The 19213-nt window shown below is 38.4% G+C and overlaps 1 protein-coding gene across 2 annotated transcripts; it reads left to right on the forward strand.

Annotated features, from left to right (window-relative positions):
• The first annotated feature begins 21 nt into the window (after positions 1–21).
• Positions 22–19141, forward strand: kif14 (kinesin family member 14). 2 transcript variants are annotated; one of them, XM_030131339.1, is made up of 30 exons: positions 22–150; positions 240–1302; positions 1484–1738; positions 1876–1963; positions 2395–2493; positions 3005–3057; positions 3160–3190; positions 4102–4209; positions 4365–4481; positions 4719–4837; positions 4925–5097; positions 6442–6589; positions 7059–7122; positions 7370–7554; positions 7816–7918; positions 8084–8241; positions 8378–8525; positions 8647–8793; positions 9222–9354; positions 9667–9760; positions 10760–10901; positions 11817–11923; positions 12827–12927; positions 13058–13288; positions 13781–13968; positions 14472–14624; positions 15119–15241; positions 15624–15698; positions 17370–17523; positions 18065–19141. In XM_030131339.1, the coding sequence occupies exons 1-30, from the start codon at positions 135–137 to the stop codon at positions 18433–18435; spliced, it is 4947 nt and encodes a 1648-aa protein (XP_029987199.1). In that variant the 5' UTR covers positions 22–134; the 3' UTR covers positions 18436–19141. The 2 variants fall into 2 exon arrangements, with proteins under 2 accessions (XP_029987199.1, XP_029987200.1); XM_030131340.1 differs by having other exon boundaries at positions 13106–13288.
• The last annotated feature ends 72 nt before the right edge of the window (positions 19142–19213 follow it).

The following is a 19213-nucleotide window of genomic DNA, read 5'->3' on the forward strand; positions in this document are numbered from 1 at the left end:
ATGGAAAATATAAACAAAAGGGGCTGTATTCGCCGGGACCCAACGCCTATTTTTTATGAAAACTTCCGTTTAGTTTTTTAACAAACTTAAACAGACTTTACAACAGTGACTCTTAGCAGTTATGGCTATCTTACATGTTTTCGATGTTGTGTAAGTGAGTAGTGCTGTTACCGTTAATTGTTAGCTAATCCGTCAGCTATTTTTAAGGTGTTTCATTTACTTATTTAATTTCTTTTTAGCTAAAATGTCGTTATTTAGTGTCCAAGCGAGGAAACACACCGCTTACTATGACCATCTACTGTCAACATCAACTTCTAAGACGCCTGTAAGAGAACGACTTATGGACCAAAAAGCATTAGACTCAGCCTCCAGCCGCAAAAGTGATAGAACATCTGGAGAGTCAATGCATGAAGACAGCAGATCGTCGGATAAAAGCAGACAAGTTAATAGGACATATGTCATTTCTGCGTTGTCAAAAAGTGGCAGTGGGCAACAGACTCCTTACCGGGGTCGACTCACCCTGCAGAGGAGGTCTAGGAGGAAGACCGGTGCTGAAAAGTTAGAAGACAAAACGACGCTGGTTGATAGCAATCAGAGCACCACGCCAGCTGCACCGAAGAGACTGACCCTGCAACGCAGAAGTAAGACTCCCTCCGTGGATAAAAGCATGCACAGGCAGCGTGGGGTCACAGGTATTGAACCACACTCAACCCCTAAAGTCCTCATTGAATCTAACGGTAGGACACCCGTTTTATTCCGCTCGATAAGCCTGAAGGAAACTGCATCTAAAAGCAAATGTGCAGAGAGTGCTGCTCAAGAGCAAACCCAGGGGAAGTGGGTTCACAGCAAGGCTAAACAACTAGAGGATCAGGCCCAAACTTTTAAAACACCGACCAGAAAGACCCCATTTGAGAAAATCGCCGCCAGAAGAGATGTGTTCGAAAAGCTGGCAGCAAAAGAAGCTTCTAAACCAGTAGTGGCGAAATCTGCAAGTCTGGAGAGGTCCAAATCTCGAGTACAACAATTAGAGAACTCCAAACCTGCCCCAGCTCCTCGGGTGAGCAGGGCCTTCACAGGTGTGGATAAAGCCACCCCTGTCACTCGTGTAAGAACCAGGGGGCCATCCACTTCAATCCAAAAGGCAGACAAAGCTCCTGTTAAGACCTCCACCCCTGCTCCAGCTCCAGCCCTCTCTGAGCAGACCCTGTCCCGTCCCAGTGAGGTTGTAAAAGAGCAGAGTTCTCTGAAGATGGAAAATAGTGCAGTGACTGTTGCAGTCCGTGTGCGTCCTTTCAGTGCCAGGTATGTGATATAGTGCTTACTTTGATTGCATTGGATAAAAATATTGAGGAAATAGTGGATGTACATGAGCCAGAATTTGAGGATCTGGGACTTAAAACCAGTGGAGACAATGATCTAATTCAATGTGGTTCAACAATATGAAAGTGTTGACATGTGTTTTTATGTTTCTCCTTTGTTTTAGGGAAAAAGCAGAGAAGGCATCTCAGGTCATTTTCATGAATGGCCAAGAGACTGTCGTCCAGCATCCAGACTCAAAACAGAGCTACTCCTTCACCTATGACTTCTCCTTCTTCTCAGTGGATGACAGTGACTCGTTTTTTGCCAGCCAGCAGACAGTGTATGAGACACTGGCCAGACCACTGCTTCTGAGGGCCTTCGAAGGATTCAGCACCTGCCTTTTTGCATATGGTCAAACAGGCAGTGGGAAGTCATACACGTGAGTCCTTTTTGCTTTAAATAAAGTATATTGTAGTTTCCCTCTTTTACGTCATCATCGCCCTTTTCTATTTCTGTTGAAATGTACTGTATGGTATTGTTTGGATGAGTGCTGTAAACTGCATCCTGTAATTGTAGGATGATGGGATTTGGAGAAGAAGCCGGCGTAATCCCACGATTCTGCCAGGAGCTTTTTTCTGAACTGGCTTCTATGGAAAATGATGAGGTGAAAACTCTTTGGTTTGATACACCTGACTTATTTATATGTGCATTGTTTTGTTTGTTCTTTTATTATCTGCTGTCTTGGGAGTATTAGAAAAACTATAGAGGCTGCAGCTTTACCAGAAAATATCTCAAATATTAAAGCTCAATTAGGGTCAGAACATGGTTTTCAAATTCTCTCTGACGGGATATTTTAGAGACAATTTGACAGATTAGTGTTGCTATATGACCCACATTATTACTTTTTAATTCATTTTTGCTTTAGTTGGACCATACAGGATTATCAAAAACAAGGAGCTACTTTATGTCAAAGTAAATGTTGGAATGGCAATCAATTAAAGTTTGCTCTCTGACAGGACATTACTGTGTTTTGACCCATTAATGTATGTTTAAAAATGATTTCATTTCTAACAAGAAGCCTTTTGGTTGTTTCAGGTTAAATGTCACGTGGAGATGAGCTATTTTGAAGTTTACAATGAGAAGATTCATGATCTGTTAGTTACCCGAGATGATCCTAACCAAAGGAGGATGCCAGTAAGTAGAGCAACATCAGCTCCTACTGAGTTTGTTGTGGGACTTATCGTAATTACAGAGAAAAAAGAAATACTTGGTTTGCTAGTTTTTGTTTATGAATGGGAGATGTTTGTCTTTGGCCTGCTTACAAATATTCATCCATCATAACTAACCATAAAACAAGACAAAAAGGAAGAGAAGCTCATAGCACATAAAAACATAATGAGGTCATGTTACAACCAAACAAGCTACTTGAATCAGTTTTACACTAAAAGAGGTACCAGTTCTAATCAATGGTGAGTTATGAGTTGATATAGTGATATGTACAAAGTGCTATGTTACTGTTGAGCATTGTTATGTTTAACGGTAACAGTAGGTTAGAGTATTATAAATTACTCTAACATATGCTTCACTTTTACACAGCGATCTCCCTAGTTTATATGCCATAGTGACCTTTTTCACAGTCACGGTAGAGCTGGACTGTGTAAAATCCTGTCAGTCATGATAAATCCCTGTTGTGTTGTGTTTTCAGCTGAGAGTAAGGGAACATCCAGTGCATGGGCCCTACGTTGCTGAACTCTCTGCGTAAGCAAAACATTTTTCCTACTGTGTACTGAAGGTCAGTAAAGAACACAATCCCAGTCTTAGATGGTGAGCAGAACTGCTAACATTGTCATTTCTTTACAGTAATGTGGTGAGCTCTTACCAGGACATTCAGGTGGGTTGACCTTACTCACATGATGTTTTTCACTAGGGCTGCAGAAAATATATAAAAAAAAATACTGTCGCAATAACGGAGTGTGCAATATTCATATCACAAAGACGTGCAATAATTTCTTTTCTTTTTTTTTTTTTTTTCTTTTTTTTTTTTCATTAACTTTTGTTTAACATGCCATGGGGTACCAGAGTGGTTTTCTCTTTCACTAACATGTTAATTTTTCTGAACGAAGAACTGAAGTAATGCTATTTCTGCTGGTTGAATGCAAGTTCACATGTTATTAATGTTGAAAAGATGTGAATATTTTCAGAGCACAACTTCGGGCATGGCCAGAACAATTATATTTTAAGATTTGATTTTTATATGCAGTATTTACCAAACCAGGCAAGCAATAGAATATTGTTCTGTTAAAGCTCTTACATGGCGGTACTCTGGTACTTTTATTATGAAATACATCCATGTCATTTACACATTGTTATATGTGAATAAATATACAAAATATTTGACTATGTTTATGTCTGAAGGTCTATGGTAGCAGCATCACCAGGTTCTTGGACAGAATTGTGTAACTGATTGTGGTAGCACAGTATTTTGTCTTAAATTATAAATGAGTCAGCATACAAACAACTGGCTCATTTTAACATTGTTAAGGAACATTTTTCTTAGTAGATGAAACTGATATTTCTTAAGGTGAATGAGAAATACCACAATATTATCATTATCGCAATGCTGTACACCCACATCACATATCGTAAGTTTTGCCAATATTGTGCAGCCCTATTTTCCACATCTTATGTGCATTATTAGAGTAATTTGAAGTTTGGATGCAAGTCTGGTATCCCAGATAAATACAAGACTGATAATTACATGAGAGGATATACACTAATTCATATAATCCACTGTCTTTTTAGGGTTGGCTGGAGCTCGGCAACAAACAAAGAGCCACAGCAGCCACTGGAATGAATGACAAGAGCTCCAGATCTCACTCTGTTTTCACCCTGGTTATGACCCAGACCAAGGTAAGACCTCTTAATTTGTGCATTTCCCTATGTTACTGCCCACAAACAAAACACAACTGGAATTAAAAGAAGTTTGACCCAAGGTAGAAATTAGATTATTTGTACTGAGTTTTACAAGTTCTTCTGTGGTTTGTGTGCTTGTCTATTGTCTACAGACTGAGTTTGTGGAAGGAGAGGAACACGACCACAACATCACCAGCAGGATCAACCTGGTGGACCTGGCAGGCAGTGAACGCTGTAACTCGGCCCAGACCAGTGGAGACAGACTGAGGGTATTCACAAATTTAAGCACAAACCAATGCTAATTCAGTAAAAAATTCTGTCTCACTCAGGATGTAACAGGTTATTTTTTCTGTTGTATTTTACAGAGAAACATGTGACAAACACTTAGATTTTTAAGATTATTTTGAAATATGTTTTATTTTTAATAACACACAGTTATCATTTTCGGAGAATTGAAAAGACTGAAAAAGAATGATAGCCATGACCTTTCTCTTGAATTATTGTAGGAAGGGGCAAGCATAAACAAATCCTTGTTAACACTGGGGAAGGTCATCTCCGCCTTGTCAGAACAGGCTCTGAGCAGAAAGAAGGTCTTCATTCCTTACAGAGAGTCGGTCCTCACATGGTAAAAGAGCACAAAACCTGTGGAATTTTCTAACAGAAACAGAGGGCTCTGTCAAGTATCACTTCTGATGTTTTTCTTTCCCTACAGGCTATTAAAAGAAAGTCTTGGTGGCAACTCCAAGACAGCCATGATTGCCACATTGAGTCCAGCAGGCAGTAACGTAGAGGAAAGCCTGAGCACCCTACGCTACGCCCAGCAGGCCCGTACAATAATTAATGTGGCTAAAGTCAACGAGGACACTAATGCCAAGCTCATCAGAGGTCAGACATAAAAACACAACACTGGATACATTACATTGCCTCACCCTCATGTATGATTAGAACTGGTCACTAATAGAAAGTTACCAGTGTAGCCAAAGTCAATCCTGTGCATCTGAACTCTGTAAAGAAGCCAGAATGTAACCTCAAAACACCTCGGAACCTTGAAAAGTTGCTTTGATGGCTTTATTTATTTATTGTATGCATACAGAGGCTGTTGCTCATTCTATTTTTCTAAAAGTTGAGGTGTTTTGTCAGCCTGAACATCTGTCATGTGACACAAAGACCACACACCTGTACCTCAAACCTCGAGAGAAAATCAAAGACACTTATTGTCTACGGAAGTCTGCTGTTGATATGGTATTGATCACAGGTGTGAACTATGTCAGTGCAAGGGCACCACTTCATAAAACCAGAAGGCTACATCTTAGAGCGTATACCTCTGCCAAAGAATGTGCAATGTTAGAAATGTGGAAAATAAAATCCAGGATCTGCCCCAAAAATTTACTATCTTCTTCCTTGGTCCAAGTTTCATGAGAATTTGTGGGTTTTGTATAATCTTGTTGACAAAGTAAGAAATGGTTACAAAAACATCACTTCTTTGGTGGTGGTAACATTGCTCATCGAGCACTACATAATATTTTTTGCTATTTCCCTCCAAAGCAAAATACAGAGCCAAACTAATACTAATCTTTGCTGTTTGCTTTTCTGCCTGTTGCTCTTCTTCCTTTGTCTCTTATCTTTTCATGCTGTCACCTTGTCTCTGCATGTTTTTCTCTTTGTATGAGAATGTCTGTCTATCCGTGCCTTGCTCTTGATCTTCTTCTCTCCGACATACCCTCCCGTCTTACCCATCCATCTATCTATCACTAGCGAATGCACTACCCGCTTCAATTAAGGCTTGGCCCTAACCTTGCCTCCAGGCCATATTTATGCACTGTCAGCTGCACATGGCGGCTAACTGTCATGCAAGTATTATTTTTCATAAGATGATTGTGCTGCTGTTTGACGTTTTTAGCACTAAGGGGAGCTCTTGCTGTGGTTTTCTCTTACACCACATGTGAATAGGACTTAGATCCGGTCACTCCTGCTCTGAAAAATATCCCTAGTAAGCAGCATTGTTGACAATTTTAGTGATGAAATTTGAATACTTTTTTTACAGCTGCTTGCAAATTTCTCCTTAAAACACACCTTTAGACCTGCAAATTGTGCACAACTGAACTTAGTCATTGTTTTTATTTTTCAGCTCTTCTCAGTTTGTAATTTACAGGCAGTCGGTGTGTTGTATCTGTGTCATGTACAATATTAGGTGTATGAATTTAGGAAAAATCCTGCATGTGTTTTTAGAGCTGAAGGCAGAGGTGGAGAAGCTGCGAGCGGCCCAAATGAGTTCTCAGGGCATTGAACCTGAGAGGGTGAGACTGTTTCAGCAGGAGATTGTCGCCCTGAGGAACAGAATCTGTCAGCAAGAGAGAGAAATGGCTGAGGCCAACAAGTTAGTATTACTGTTATCATGTATATATTCTGTTTGTCTAATTCAGCTGAACTAAATATGTGTAGTCTCTGTTTTTGTGATTTTGATAAAATCTGTCAGTGATTTCTAGTTTTAATAAAAAAAACCAAAACCTTTTAATATACATATTCTATTCGCTATATGTCATTTACAGATTAGTTTTCAGTAATATTATTGTAAAGTATTCAGTAAACATATTTCCTTCATACCATTCATTCATTCGTATGTATTTGTCACAATTATATAATGTTGCACATGTTGTATACATAAATGAATCTCTAATTTGATCAAATGAAATTGTACCACAGCAAATTCATTTTTGATATTCGTCATTGGCGGGGGAAAACAACAATTGACTTATTAAAAAAGCTTTTCACTAAAACTAGAACATTTTGTAATGAGTGTCTGGCTCACATTTTTATGAATACTACATTGTTAACTTCTCTTTCAGGGCTTGGAGAGAAAAACTGGAGCGAGCAGAAATTCGCAAACGTGAAGAGACTAAAGAGTTGCAGGTAATTTAACTTAATTTAGCATCATGTTTATTTTCATTTCAGTTTCCACTTCATTCAGTTTCATCACAGGTCTCTTCCTTTGTGCACAAAAACACAATACTCCCATCCTACCACCTTTGGTCAAAAACTATCTTTTGAAACAAGTTGTAATAAATACTGCCGTGTCCCTATACAGAAGACAAGTATGTGAAAACTACTTAATGGGTGAACTGCAGAGGTAAATATATCTTTTTCTGTGTGTATTCAGAAAGCTGGTGTGACATTTAAAGTGGACAACCGTCTTCCTAACCTGGTGAACTTGAATGAGGATCCTCAGCTGTCTGAGATGTTACTATACATGATCAAAGAAGGGCGAACAACTGTGGGTAAACTGAAATCTGATTGTATCCATGACATTCAGCTGACAGGAGCGCTTATTGCTGACCAACACTGGTAAGAACAAACTGATGGAAGTATATGAACAAAAATGTATGTAGTTTAGTAAATCTAGGGTTTGGTCCAGTCTTATGTCTTACAGATACATTTAGAACTCTTTTTTCTAGTTAATCATTATTTTTTTTTGCCAGTGATCTAAGAAATACAATTATGTACCGCATATTCCTTTGTTTTCCACTGATGGAAAATGTCTGTGTTCTGTGCTTTGTAACTGATGCTTTTTTTATTTATTTTTTTTTATTTTTTTTTTATTTATAGTGTTATAACCAACATGCAAGGTACTGTCAGCATCACTCCGATGAAAAATGCCAAGACCTTTGTCAATGGTAACCTCATCTCTGAATCCATGGTCCTTCACCATGTAAGTTCTCTGGTCCCATCTGGAGTTTACACAATAGGCCCTCATTTAATCTGCTTGACTAATTTCTTTGTTGTAAAATTAAAACAAAATGATTGTCTTAGTTCTACGTGAATACTTTATGAATACTCTTAACATGTCTTATCTCTGTGTTTGCATGGTTTCCAGGGCGACAGAGTGATTCTGGGTGGAGACCACTACTTCCGCTTCAACCATCCAGCCGAGGTCCAGTCAGGGAAGCGAGTGTCATGCTGGACAGGTGCAGGCGAAGGACAAAAAGACTTTGAATTTGCCAAAAATGAATTGCTTGCAGCTCAAAGAGCACAGTGAGTACAAAAGAACTACAGAACAATGACTTAATATTCTTGTATTCTTTTTTGTTTTTTATGGAGTCGGTCGCCTTGATTTAGACCGTCTGATCAAATATCTGTTATTTATTTAAGCTAATTTTGTCTGTCTTAGGCTGGAGGCAGAGATTGAGGAGGCCCATGTAAAGGCGAAGGAGGAGATGATGCAGGGAATCCAGATGGCCAAGGAGGTAGCCCAGAAGGAACTATCTGACCAGAAGGCGCGTTATGAGAGCAGGATTCGAACCCTGGAGCAAGAGCTGGTACTTGGCTTTGTTTTTCAAAGCAGAGAACACACTAATAGGTTTTTTTATGTTTAACCTTTTGTTTTACCACTCCCAGTCACTTCCATAATAAATAATATCAAAACTATTTTTACTTCAGAATGAGGAGAATGAACGGAAGCACCAACAGGAGTTGGACCAGCAGAGAGTGGCTAACCAGAAGGCAGAGCTGAAGATGGCCAAGTTGGAGCTGGAACAGGAGGTGGACACTCAGAGGAAACGCCTTCGGCTGCACATGGAGGCCCAGGTTAGACCAAACATCAGCAACTGGAAATGTAACATTTTCCTCTGACTGCAGAAAACACTATTTAAGGTTACTTACTTTAGTGCTGTAGCTACTAACATGAAAAACTACTTCCACTCTTAAAAACTTGTCTTTCTGTTACTGTTTCTCACTCTTGTCAAAAAAGTTTAATTGCTGTAAGTGCTTTTGTTTATTGCCCTTTCATTATTCTCAGAAGTCTCTGAATAGGACATTTTTAACACATAGTCTCCATTTAATTATTTAAGATTTCTGATGATCAGATGCAAATATGCTGATGTCCAGATTTATGTTTGTTTAACTGATGGGCCGTTTGGGAGATGTTTTGACTTGTAGCGTACTTGGCTCCAGGCATAATGTTTTGCCTGCATGGTGTTTTTTTAATACATGTCTAATTCAACAATTCACTTCAGGCAATGGAGGATCATCGCGTGTCTCAGGCAAAGATTGTTGAGGCATTGGAGGCAGAAAAGAGAAAGATCAGTAAAGAGCTAGAAGAGATGCAAAAGAAAAGAGCTTTAAGGGAAAAAGAAAATTCCAGAAATGGTGAGTCAAGTCACTTCTGAGTGACTGCTTAAAGATACATAAAACAATGTATGTGATACATTTAATTTACATTTACAGAGCAGCTGACATCTTCTTTAATAAATTAAACTTGGAAGTAGGCAACCATATAAATAACTAAGAAATGCATGTAGGGTCATTAAATAAAAAAAGTAACTTCTAAATGTTGGATTTTCTTTGAAAACATAGTGTCTGAAATTTTTCCATGTACAAAATCAAGCTGAAACAAAGACTTTCTGAGCCTTTATGTTTTCTATGGCTGTGGTGGAGTGATGTTTTATTTCTGTTTTGCAGCCTCTCCAAAGTGGGATGCTATGAAGCTGTCCTTGATGATTGAAGAAGCCAATAAAATCAGTGCTAAATTGAAGAAAAACACAGTCTTCAGCAGGTATGAATAGACTTGCCTCACCCTGTTATTTTAATGTGCTGATTTGCTGGACAGTGCTAATTAATAGTAGAAAGTTTCCCACTGCCTTTTTACTCAAGTAAGAAAAAAAAATTATTATCCATTATTCTTCAAAACACGTCCTATCAAGATAAACACAAAAAGAACCCAAGGTCTGTCTGTTTTGAAGCTTTCCTTTTTTTTATGTTTTTGTCAAACTCTAAAATCATTTTTTTGTGGAAAGTGTCTTCATCAGCAGTATTTTAAGTGACACTAAACTCTAAATCTTGTTTTTGAGATGGAAGCCAAATTATTGGACTTAATAGTGATGAAACAGAACAAAACTGGTGATAATATACAAAAAAATAACAAATATGTGAAAACCTTTTTAGCTTGGCAGTTGAAAATGGCTCAACTTTCCACTTTTTGTTTTAAAATTGTATTGAGCCTTCACACCTTTATGATGTTGAACTTTTAGAACACCTCAACTTCATGAAATTTCCAGTAAAGAAAATCAGTGTTAAATTCCATCAAACCTCATTCACTTTCCATCAAACTGAAGTCACTTTATCGCTGAACCACTGGGCGCAGCAGCAATTTTTGCCTCAAATGATTATTTATTTATTTTTCTGGTTCGTGTAAGATAATAAAATCCTTTTCATAATGTATTAAAACACCACAGCGACAAAACAACACGGTCCGCTGAATTATTGGCTTTGTTGCTGAGTTTCAAGTGGCTTTGGGGCTTCAGTGTTCTGTGGAAAAGTAGGGTAAAGAAAAAGATGAAAAAATATTATAAATGCAGAGAACAATGATTTTTCTGTCACATGGATCAAGACCTGCACATTCACACATGGATCAACACACTCTCAGCCTGTTTCTGGCTTTGTAGCAGTTTCATCTCATGGGTGGAGTTGGATTCAGAATGCGGGGTTACGTTATACTTTAAAGTATTACAGTATAAATAGCATTATTACAGTTTTTTTTTTTCTTCCACATTAGACATGAAAGCTCTGAAAACAAGAACCTGGACCAAAGTGGTGTACAGCAAGTACGGGTTCAAAACACGAAACTTGGAATCTCCACATTCTGGACTTTGGAAAAGTTTCAAAACAACATGGCTGCCATGAGAGAACTCGAACAGGTTTGTCTGAAATCAGTTCATTATTAAGAGTTTGCTAATTAATCCTGACAAAAGAGCAGCCATTTATGGGTTAAAACCTTCTATAGTTGTAGAGACCCTACTCGTTCATATAATTTGCAGAGTTTCTGCAGGTCATTAAAAAGCATTACAAATCATTAAATAGATTTTGTGAAAATGAAGGCCTTAAATGGCAATAAAAAGCGTTAAATTTAGTGTCCAGAGGCATTAAAAAAATTAAATACACTTGATGGGAAAAAAAGCATTGTTATTCATGATTTATGTTGATTATATAAACATTTAATAATTTTGATCGGAAGTATAGTGGGATGATTGACAGGTGGAACCCTTTAATTGGTTATTGTTTGCTTGGAATGCAACGTGCTGTGAGTGTACTCATGCCGTGGCGAAAGTGCAGAGGGAATATTAGCAAATGTCAGAAAAAGGGGAAAATGCAAGTTTCAGCGGAAGTGATTGGAGGAGGAACTATTCAGAACCTGGTTAAAGCCTTTCAACGATAAACCGTCATGTACGTATACACAAGACTATATATAAAACTGTATCTGCAGTTGGACATGGGCATTAAATTTGTTTAAAGTGGCATTAAAAAGGGCATTAAAAAGCATTAAATTAGATTTGCTGATACCTGCTGAAACCCTGATTTGGTCAGTACTCCAGTAATCTAATATTTATTGCCTGTTGAGCATGAGGCAAGTAAATTGAATCTGTGTGCTGCATATTTTGAGCCTGACATGAGCTCAAGTTCAATTGCCAATTTCCTAGGTGTTTAACCTTATTTACAGCCCAAAATGTGTTGTTCTCTACCTAATGGAGAGATGGCATCCCATTTTGCTGTGCTTTTCTCATTAAGTTGAGTAAATGAGACTGGGCATGTCAGCATTAGTTTACTCTCCGCAGGGGGATTCCACCTCTAAAGATGACGATGTGTTTTATGACCCTGATGATGAGTGGGAGCAAGATATATCGGCCTCCTCTGCTTCCACCTCCTCCTTCTCACGCCGAAGGTAATTATCCAGCTCCTCTTCACTCACCCTATCCATCAGTCCATTCCAGCAGCTCACATTTACATCACCTTTCAGAGTCTTAATTGGTACACTTGTTCATTTTATTTAAATGAAGTAGATGGATAATAAACTCATTGCCCTTATTATCAACTAAACAGCCTATTGTGCACTTTTAAAGTGAGCTAGTATCAGGCAAATGGATGTATATGGAAAATTTAAAGGTATGTAAATGGAACATGGAAAGTCATTTTTTGTTGAACATGTTTTTTTTTACCAGCCCATTCTAGTTTCCACCAATGTGATTTACAACCTGGGACATGTTTCTACATTCAACACATCACTTTTTTTCTCTTGAGATGTTGACATGAAGTTGCTGACCACCAAATGGTTCCCTTTTCATTCTTTTTCCTCTGTTTATTAACTTAATTTCCACAGAGACCAGGCCAAAGGATTGAAAGGGCACTGAGGGTCCCTGTGTTTCATACTCTAAGACTCGCAGCTTAAGCACACCCACACACAGAACACCTGTGGTACATGCAGAACCCCCAACATTTTCCTCTCACATTGTTGTTATTCTTGTCAGCCATGTTTATGGTGCTTCTGGTGGTGCCTGAACTACCAGCAAAGTCAGCCAAATTAAACATGGCATGGCGCTCTGTGGTTCCTCCATCGCTCTGACTTCATCAAACCCATGCCATAACTACGAAACCTCAGTTAGGCCTCAGTTGCTTTTGCCACATGCCCACCTTGAGATTGTAATAAAGTTTGCTGCATTTCTCAGCGTAACATTTGCATGCATGCTGGTAAAATAACCCCAGTCTACATGTACTCCTGTAGAATAACAGACTATTTATGTAGAGAATCTTCCTTACATGGCTTTGCTTTTGACTTGTTTGATTTAAGGAGCAGAAGCCTGTTGAAAAGCAGGAGGATCTCAGGCCGCCTCTATGAGATCAGGGTCCATCCAATTCAAAGCCTGCATAATGGCTCCTCACAATCTGCTGGTAAGGCACAGATAAACCTACAGCGTGTAGGAATAAACATATGTTATGGATACTATGACAAACCAAATGTTGATCATGTCACAGTATTGCTGAAATCATAATAATGTCATCTTAACACTTTTCGCCTCAGGGTTGATGGGCGTGCCCAAACCCCCCTCTACCCACTCCATCTCCTCAGACTCAGCCGTGCCTGGCATTTGCAAGGAGCTGATTGGCCAGTCAGTTGCCCATCTGCGTGGTTGTAATGGCTCAGATGAGAGTTTGGCGGACAGGTTGGCCTCTCATCTGCACCTGGTATACACTGCAGTCCAGACCATTTCTGACTTGTATGATGGCTTGGATGATGACAACCAGGAGAATGGTGAGATTCGATATATACATTTCAGTCTGTTAGAAGCAAGAACAGGGTGATTTTGTTTCAACAGTGTGTTTAGTAGAATTAATTTGTCCTATTTCAGTTAAGTTTGTAAGTGTATCATAGATATAGATGTATAGAAACAAACTATCAGCTTTTAAAGGCATGTATTGTGAAAAATAGGGTTAGTATAAAACAGGTCTATTGGCTGTATACATACAGTTAAAAATCAAAATGGCCATTGGAGGGAGAAATGCACACAGGGCCTATCCAAGCAACTGCGTCACAAACAAATCTGAAATTCTATTTATTTCTGATGTCACTACTATTCAGAACCTAGCTCCCTTTAAAACAACTGCCTGATCTTGAAAGGGCAATGTAGCAAATTGGAGCAGATATTCAGCGTCTTAGTTTTGTTCATTCATTTTTTAATATGCAGTTTTACTGTGGAGCTGCAATTGAGCAAACTCGATTTTGTTGTATTTTTTTCTCCTGCAGTGTTTACGTGCAACTTGGTGGCCCAGACGCAACTAATCAAGGCCACTGTTGCAATAGAGAGTGCTGTGTTTGTTACCATGCAGTGGTTGGCCAGCGTTAGACCCTCCTCCGGCCTACTCTACACCACTGCAGAGGAACTTAAAAGTCAAGTAAAGAAGATGGGAGGATTCTTTCAATTGCTTATTCAGGTACACACTAAAAATATAGCACTGCATTTAAGGCAATGCACTCAAATTTACTCTGCTTTTTGTGGTACTTACTGTAAACATATTAGTTGAAAAGAGGTGAAAACAGATTTTCAGTTGGGTGTACTTTGGACATGGGGATGAATAATCAAAATGCAGAGCATTGATTGACGGGTCTTAGCTCTGAGCTGTTTGAGCTCTGTCTATGGAAATGGCCAAGCGGAGGGAATTCTCAACCTTGAGCCCCAAACAGAACATGAATATATGGAAAATAAATCTAAATTCCTTACCAGCCTCATCACCTAAACACACAATTTTTCCCTCTCATTCTTGATTTTGCACATTCTGTAGCATTTTAATTTATTTACAGGCCCTTCAGACCATGTTGCCTGTTTTGTTGCCTCGTTTGCAACGACTCACTAGCATATAAATTATAATTCAACATGTTGGTCAGTTTGTTTGTCCTGACTCTGCTGACTGAAAATGAAATTTTTCTTCCTGTCCAGGGTTGTGAATCTGAGATCACATCGATGGTGACGGAGGCACGGAGAAAGAGTAGTAAGTGCCTGAATGAGGCACTGCTTGCTCTTTGCCACCTGGCGGCAGTGACTGGCATGCCGCTGAATGTTATGGAGTTAGGCGCCCAGGCCACAGGCAAGGTAATACCACCATTAATACCATAGCAGATTCTATCTTTGTCAAGGCTATGGGGTCCACTGTAATCAAGCCCCCTCTCCACAGTACTGGAGAATAGAATATTAGCTGTGTGGATGTGGGAGCATTAAGATAGTTGGAGGTGGGGATTTGCTGAGCTAACATTCACCTTTTTAAAAAAAAAACAGTTGACGCAACCACAGGGTATTACAATGATCATGGCTGAACAAGATAAATACTGACTGCCAAAAAAAGAAATCCAAATTAAGACTTAAGACTAACAATACCAGAGACATTTTGCTGCATTCTGTATGTGCAAACACCACAGGTATGATAATTAAAGTGCTGTATCTATCAAAAAGTTGGCTAAGGACATATTTTACTAAACTACTAAGTGTTCTTGTTTGTTTCTATGTATTGCCAATTTGATGTGGTTATCATTTGGAGTGTGGATGAATATGATTTTTGTTTAGTTTTTGATTTCATTTCTTTTTTTCAGCCATCAGTTGTCACGGCTCTGTTGAAGGGGACATATAAGGGGGTTTGTTCTCTCTTAGAGGAGAGCCTCACCATCACAAGGGAGATGCTGAGAGAGGCTCAGCTGGCTTATCCCAGGAACCCAGTAAGAGTTCATAACTATTCATTAAAAATTATGCCATTTGCCTGTGAGTTTGTCTCAATGAACTGTCCTTGACAACTGGTTCTTTCAGCTGACAGACTCCCCTTCATCCTGTAATTTGTTAAATCTGACTGGAACACAAATCATGATGATAAAATCAACTTTACAAAAAGCTTAAAAAAGGCTCTATATTTTAGGCCAGTGTCGCTCACATAGAAACTTGAAATTTATAAACACAGGAAAATGATGTATTTTGGCTTCACTTTTAGGGTGCAGTCACTGTCTGTTAAATTGTTGTTTAAATTCTAATTTCATCTGCAATATACCTTCAAATGGTAAATCTAATAAAATGTAAATGAGATGCTGTCATTTGTAAATGCTGCAGGTCCTGCAGAGCCTCAAATCGAAGGCACTTGACTTGTCCCGTGCTCTGCAGAGCTACATGCATTACCATTTTACGGTGAGTTTCAACAGCACAACCAACAGCAGCCCAGAAGCTATGGTCATACTGTTCTAAGTCTACTAGTTTCTTCACAGAATATTGTTTTAGCAGTTTGGCCAACCTTTAATACTGTCATAAAAATTATATGATATTAAACAAAAGATTAATAGCATTGTATTATCAGTCTTCCACAGCTTAATTGCAAACCTGTCTCTAAACCTTGTTAAGTAGAAGATACATGCTCAGCAAAGCTTTCCTAGACCCATAATGACAAAAAACAATCTTTCATCTCAACACAGGCTTAAATGTTACAGATTAATATCCACTCCCACAGCAGCCCCGCTAAAGATGCCACTCAGCTTTTATTGGTCCCGTAAAGCTCAATGCTCTGTAGGCTTATCTCTGTGCAGTTGCCCCTTGACGATGGTTCAGGTAATGAATGTGTTGAATAAAGTGCCATCAGTCACAGCTAACATGCTTGTTTGCTGTTATCTTAGCCACACAAAGTAGCAGTTTTTTTTTTTTTTTTTTAAACCAATCATTGACGCATATAGTAGCACCTGCAGTTTAATGCCCACAGTGCTGTTGTAGTCAAACAAACATGGTTTACAGCTCAATGCAACTACTTGACGCTGATGGTGTTGAAAAAGGCATGTTCTACAGAACTGTACCTGTGTATTATCATGGATATAAATGCATCTCTGTATATCTATAGGGCATATGGAGCACAGGCCAACATTTACTGAACTAAAAATGTTTGTGGAGCACTTCAGAAAAAGACTGGTGGTTCTTAGTTTTGTTAAAAAAATGAAAACAGCATAAAGTGATGGTTATTAGATTAATCGCAGATGTATACAGGAGTTAGTTTTTATATAGTTCTCTGGTAAAACAGCTTGACCGTAACATTTGACAACCTCTGACTCTAAACACACTGGATAGAACTATGGATGCACCAATATAATGGCTGGATATTGGTATCAGTCTTTTCACCAATGGCGGTGGCACATATTTGTTGTGTTACATTAAAGGTTTTTTTTTGTTTGTTTGTTTTGCTTTTTTCATATTCGTATGTTTTGAATCTGTATTTAGTCATAGATAATGTGATTAAGGATTAGGGTTGTCTTTTCAAATACTTGAAAATCGTAAGCATTTTTATATTTCTGATTAAGATTTCTTTGTAATGGAGGAGATAAAAAGATGGAAACAGAAAGTAGCATCACCTATCGGCCAAAATGTTATTTTAAATATATCTGCATCGGTCAATTTTTCAAGTGGTTCAGAATAAATATAACATTCTGACTGTATACTGTAGAATGACTCTGTATATAATAAAATCATTTACAGCTGTGTTATTATGTGCATCTGTATGTAAATATATTGATAATTACACTATACTGACATCTCAGACTGAAAACTGAAAAATCCCAAGTTATAATATAAAGAAATATGTGAAAAATGTTACGCAGCATTGGTTTTTTTTTTAAGATACAAAAATGTGCATGTAACCTCTAAAACAGTCACTATTTACATACATTTGACTGAGATACATGTAGCTCTGATAAATAATCAAGTGTTTTACTTAAACTCATAGATTTGCATCATTATAGTCTTATGTTTTTAGTGATGCAGTTTTTTTTATCGTGTTTATTTGCTCTCTGCTTTACTGGGTGTGTTCATGTTTTCTAACAGGAGAGACAGACGGACCCAGAGGAGTTGGAGGAGGGGGAGACAGAGGAGGTTTCAGCTTCCCATCTACAGAGACTGAGGACTACAGTGACCAAGCTGTTCCAGTTGAACCAGGCTATTGGACAGTTGCATTCCTCCCTGTCCACCGCTTTGCGAGGTGACGCTTCTGACACAAACAGTTCTTTTAGGTTTAACTACATCTTGAGTGACTAACAGTATACAGCCCTTGGTCCTAGCAGTAGAAACAAACAGGAATGCATTCTTTAAACATACAATCGGCATAGAATTAACTTTGGATGCATTTTTTGATCATTTAAGTGATGTTTTATTAAAGAGGAGAATAACTCACCATGTTGTAAACTAAAAACAAAACGTTGCTGTTTATGAAGTTCTTAAAGAGCTGTTGTCATTGCATCATGTGTATAATGAGCTGTTATGCTAACAGGTGTGGGTTTATTAGGTGTTTTATAATAGCCTGGCTTATGTCTCTGCCAGTCTAAGCTTAAAATTAATTACATTTCTCTGCCTATAAAATGTCATCTTACTTTTATGGCTCTACTTGCTATAATTCCTCTCTTTCGTACCTCATGTAGATTTTTGAGAGCATTTGTTACAGTCGTAGGCAGCATTAACATCATTAACAAAACCAGTCAAAATTTTTCATGTTTTCCTCAATCTGATTGTCATTCATATTCTAGGAAAAGATAGAAACTTCAACCTCAGCAGCTGCAGAGACACGATCTCTTCTACTGCCAAGACTGTTGATGAGCTGATTATTGTCCTGTCCAGAGAAGGAGACCTGATGCCGTCTGCCTCATCCGACCCTAAGCCTTTCTTGGCTGTACATGAGGAGCTCCACTCTGCCCTGCAGTCTTTATCCTCCTCCTGGTACCAAGAGGAGGCAGAGGAGACCTGGACCTCTGCTGCCTCTGACAGGAGCACAGAAGAGGAAAGCTTACAGAAAAATAGTTCTACCACTCATACTGTTGTTAGAAATCGAATTGTGAGCAAGATTGTGTACACTCTGCCCCCAGGTGTGACATCCAGCGGCAGCGCACACTGGGTGTAGTTTGTCCTTGTACTATATGCTGTTGTTTGTAATATGCTTTGAGTGACTGTATATATAAGCATCTCATATGGAGAAAACTGTAACTGCTGATAGTAACAAGTGGGTCACTGGTGTTTTTGGTACACTCCATTATCACTAATATCGCATCAAATGCACAAAACATTGCTTTGTCTATAAAAACACAGTCAACTGTCAACTACACATTTGCAATGTATGTAACTTTATCATCATTTCATTTTTATTCTGTTTTTCAGGTACTTTCTAAAGATGGGTAATAAGCTAAAACTCTGCTTTTAAATTTTAGGATGTGAAATCATCCAAATTTGTTGAGTTTAAACTCATGTATTATAATTGACTGTAGCTGGAGCACATACTTCTGCGCCTGCTGTTTTTAATTTTGCTACCAGGATTTACTAAATCATTCCATACTGTATGATTTATTGATTGGTAATGAAGCAGCTAAATATGCAGCAGGTAAGGTGTAAGAAAAAGCCCTTATGCTTTGATGTAAATGTCCTTTGGAATACCATGAATATTCACTTTTCTTTGCATAAAAGCTCAGTCTTGCGCCTTTTATAACTATTTGCACTATGAAGAGACTTACATCTTTAATGAGTCTTATACACGCCTAAGTTGATGACATGTAAGACCCTTTGTATCACATTTGTCAAAATATTTTGTACTGCAACAAATAAATACAACTTCATTGATGTATGCCATGTTTTTACCAGTATACATCCCCGCTTCACTAAGCCTCTACAACCATGTAATGGAATAG

Source organism: Sphaeramia orbicularis, chromosome 4 (assembly GCF_902148855.1).
Source record: "Sphaeramia orbicularis chromosome 4, fSphaOr1.1, whole genome shotgun sequence".
Classification (NCBI taxonomy): Eukaryota; Metazoa; Chordata; class Actinopteri; order Kurtiformes; family Apogonidae; genus Sphaeramia; species Sphaeramia orbicularis.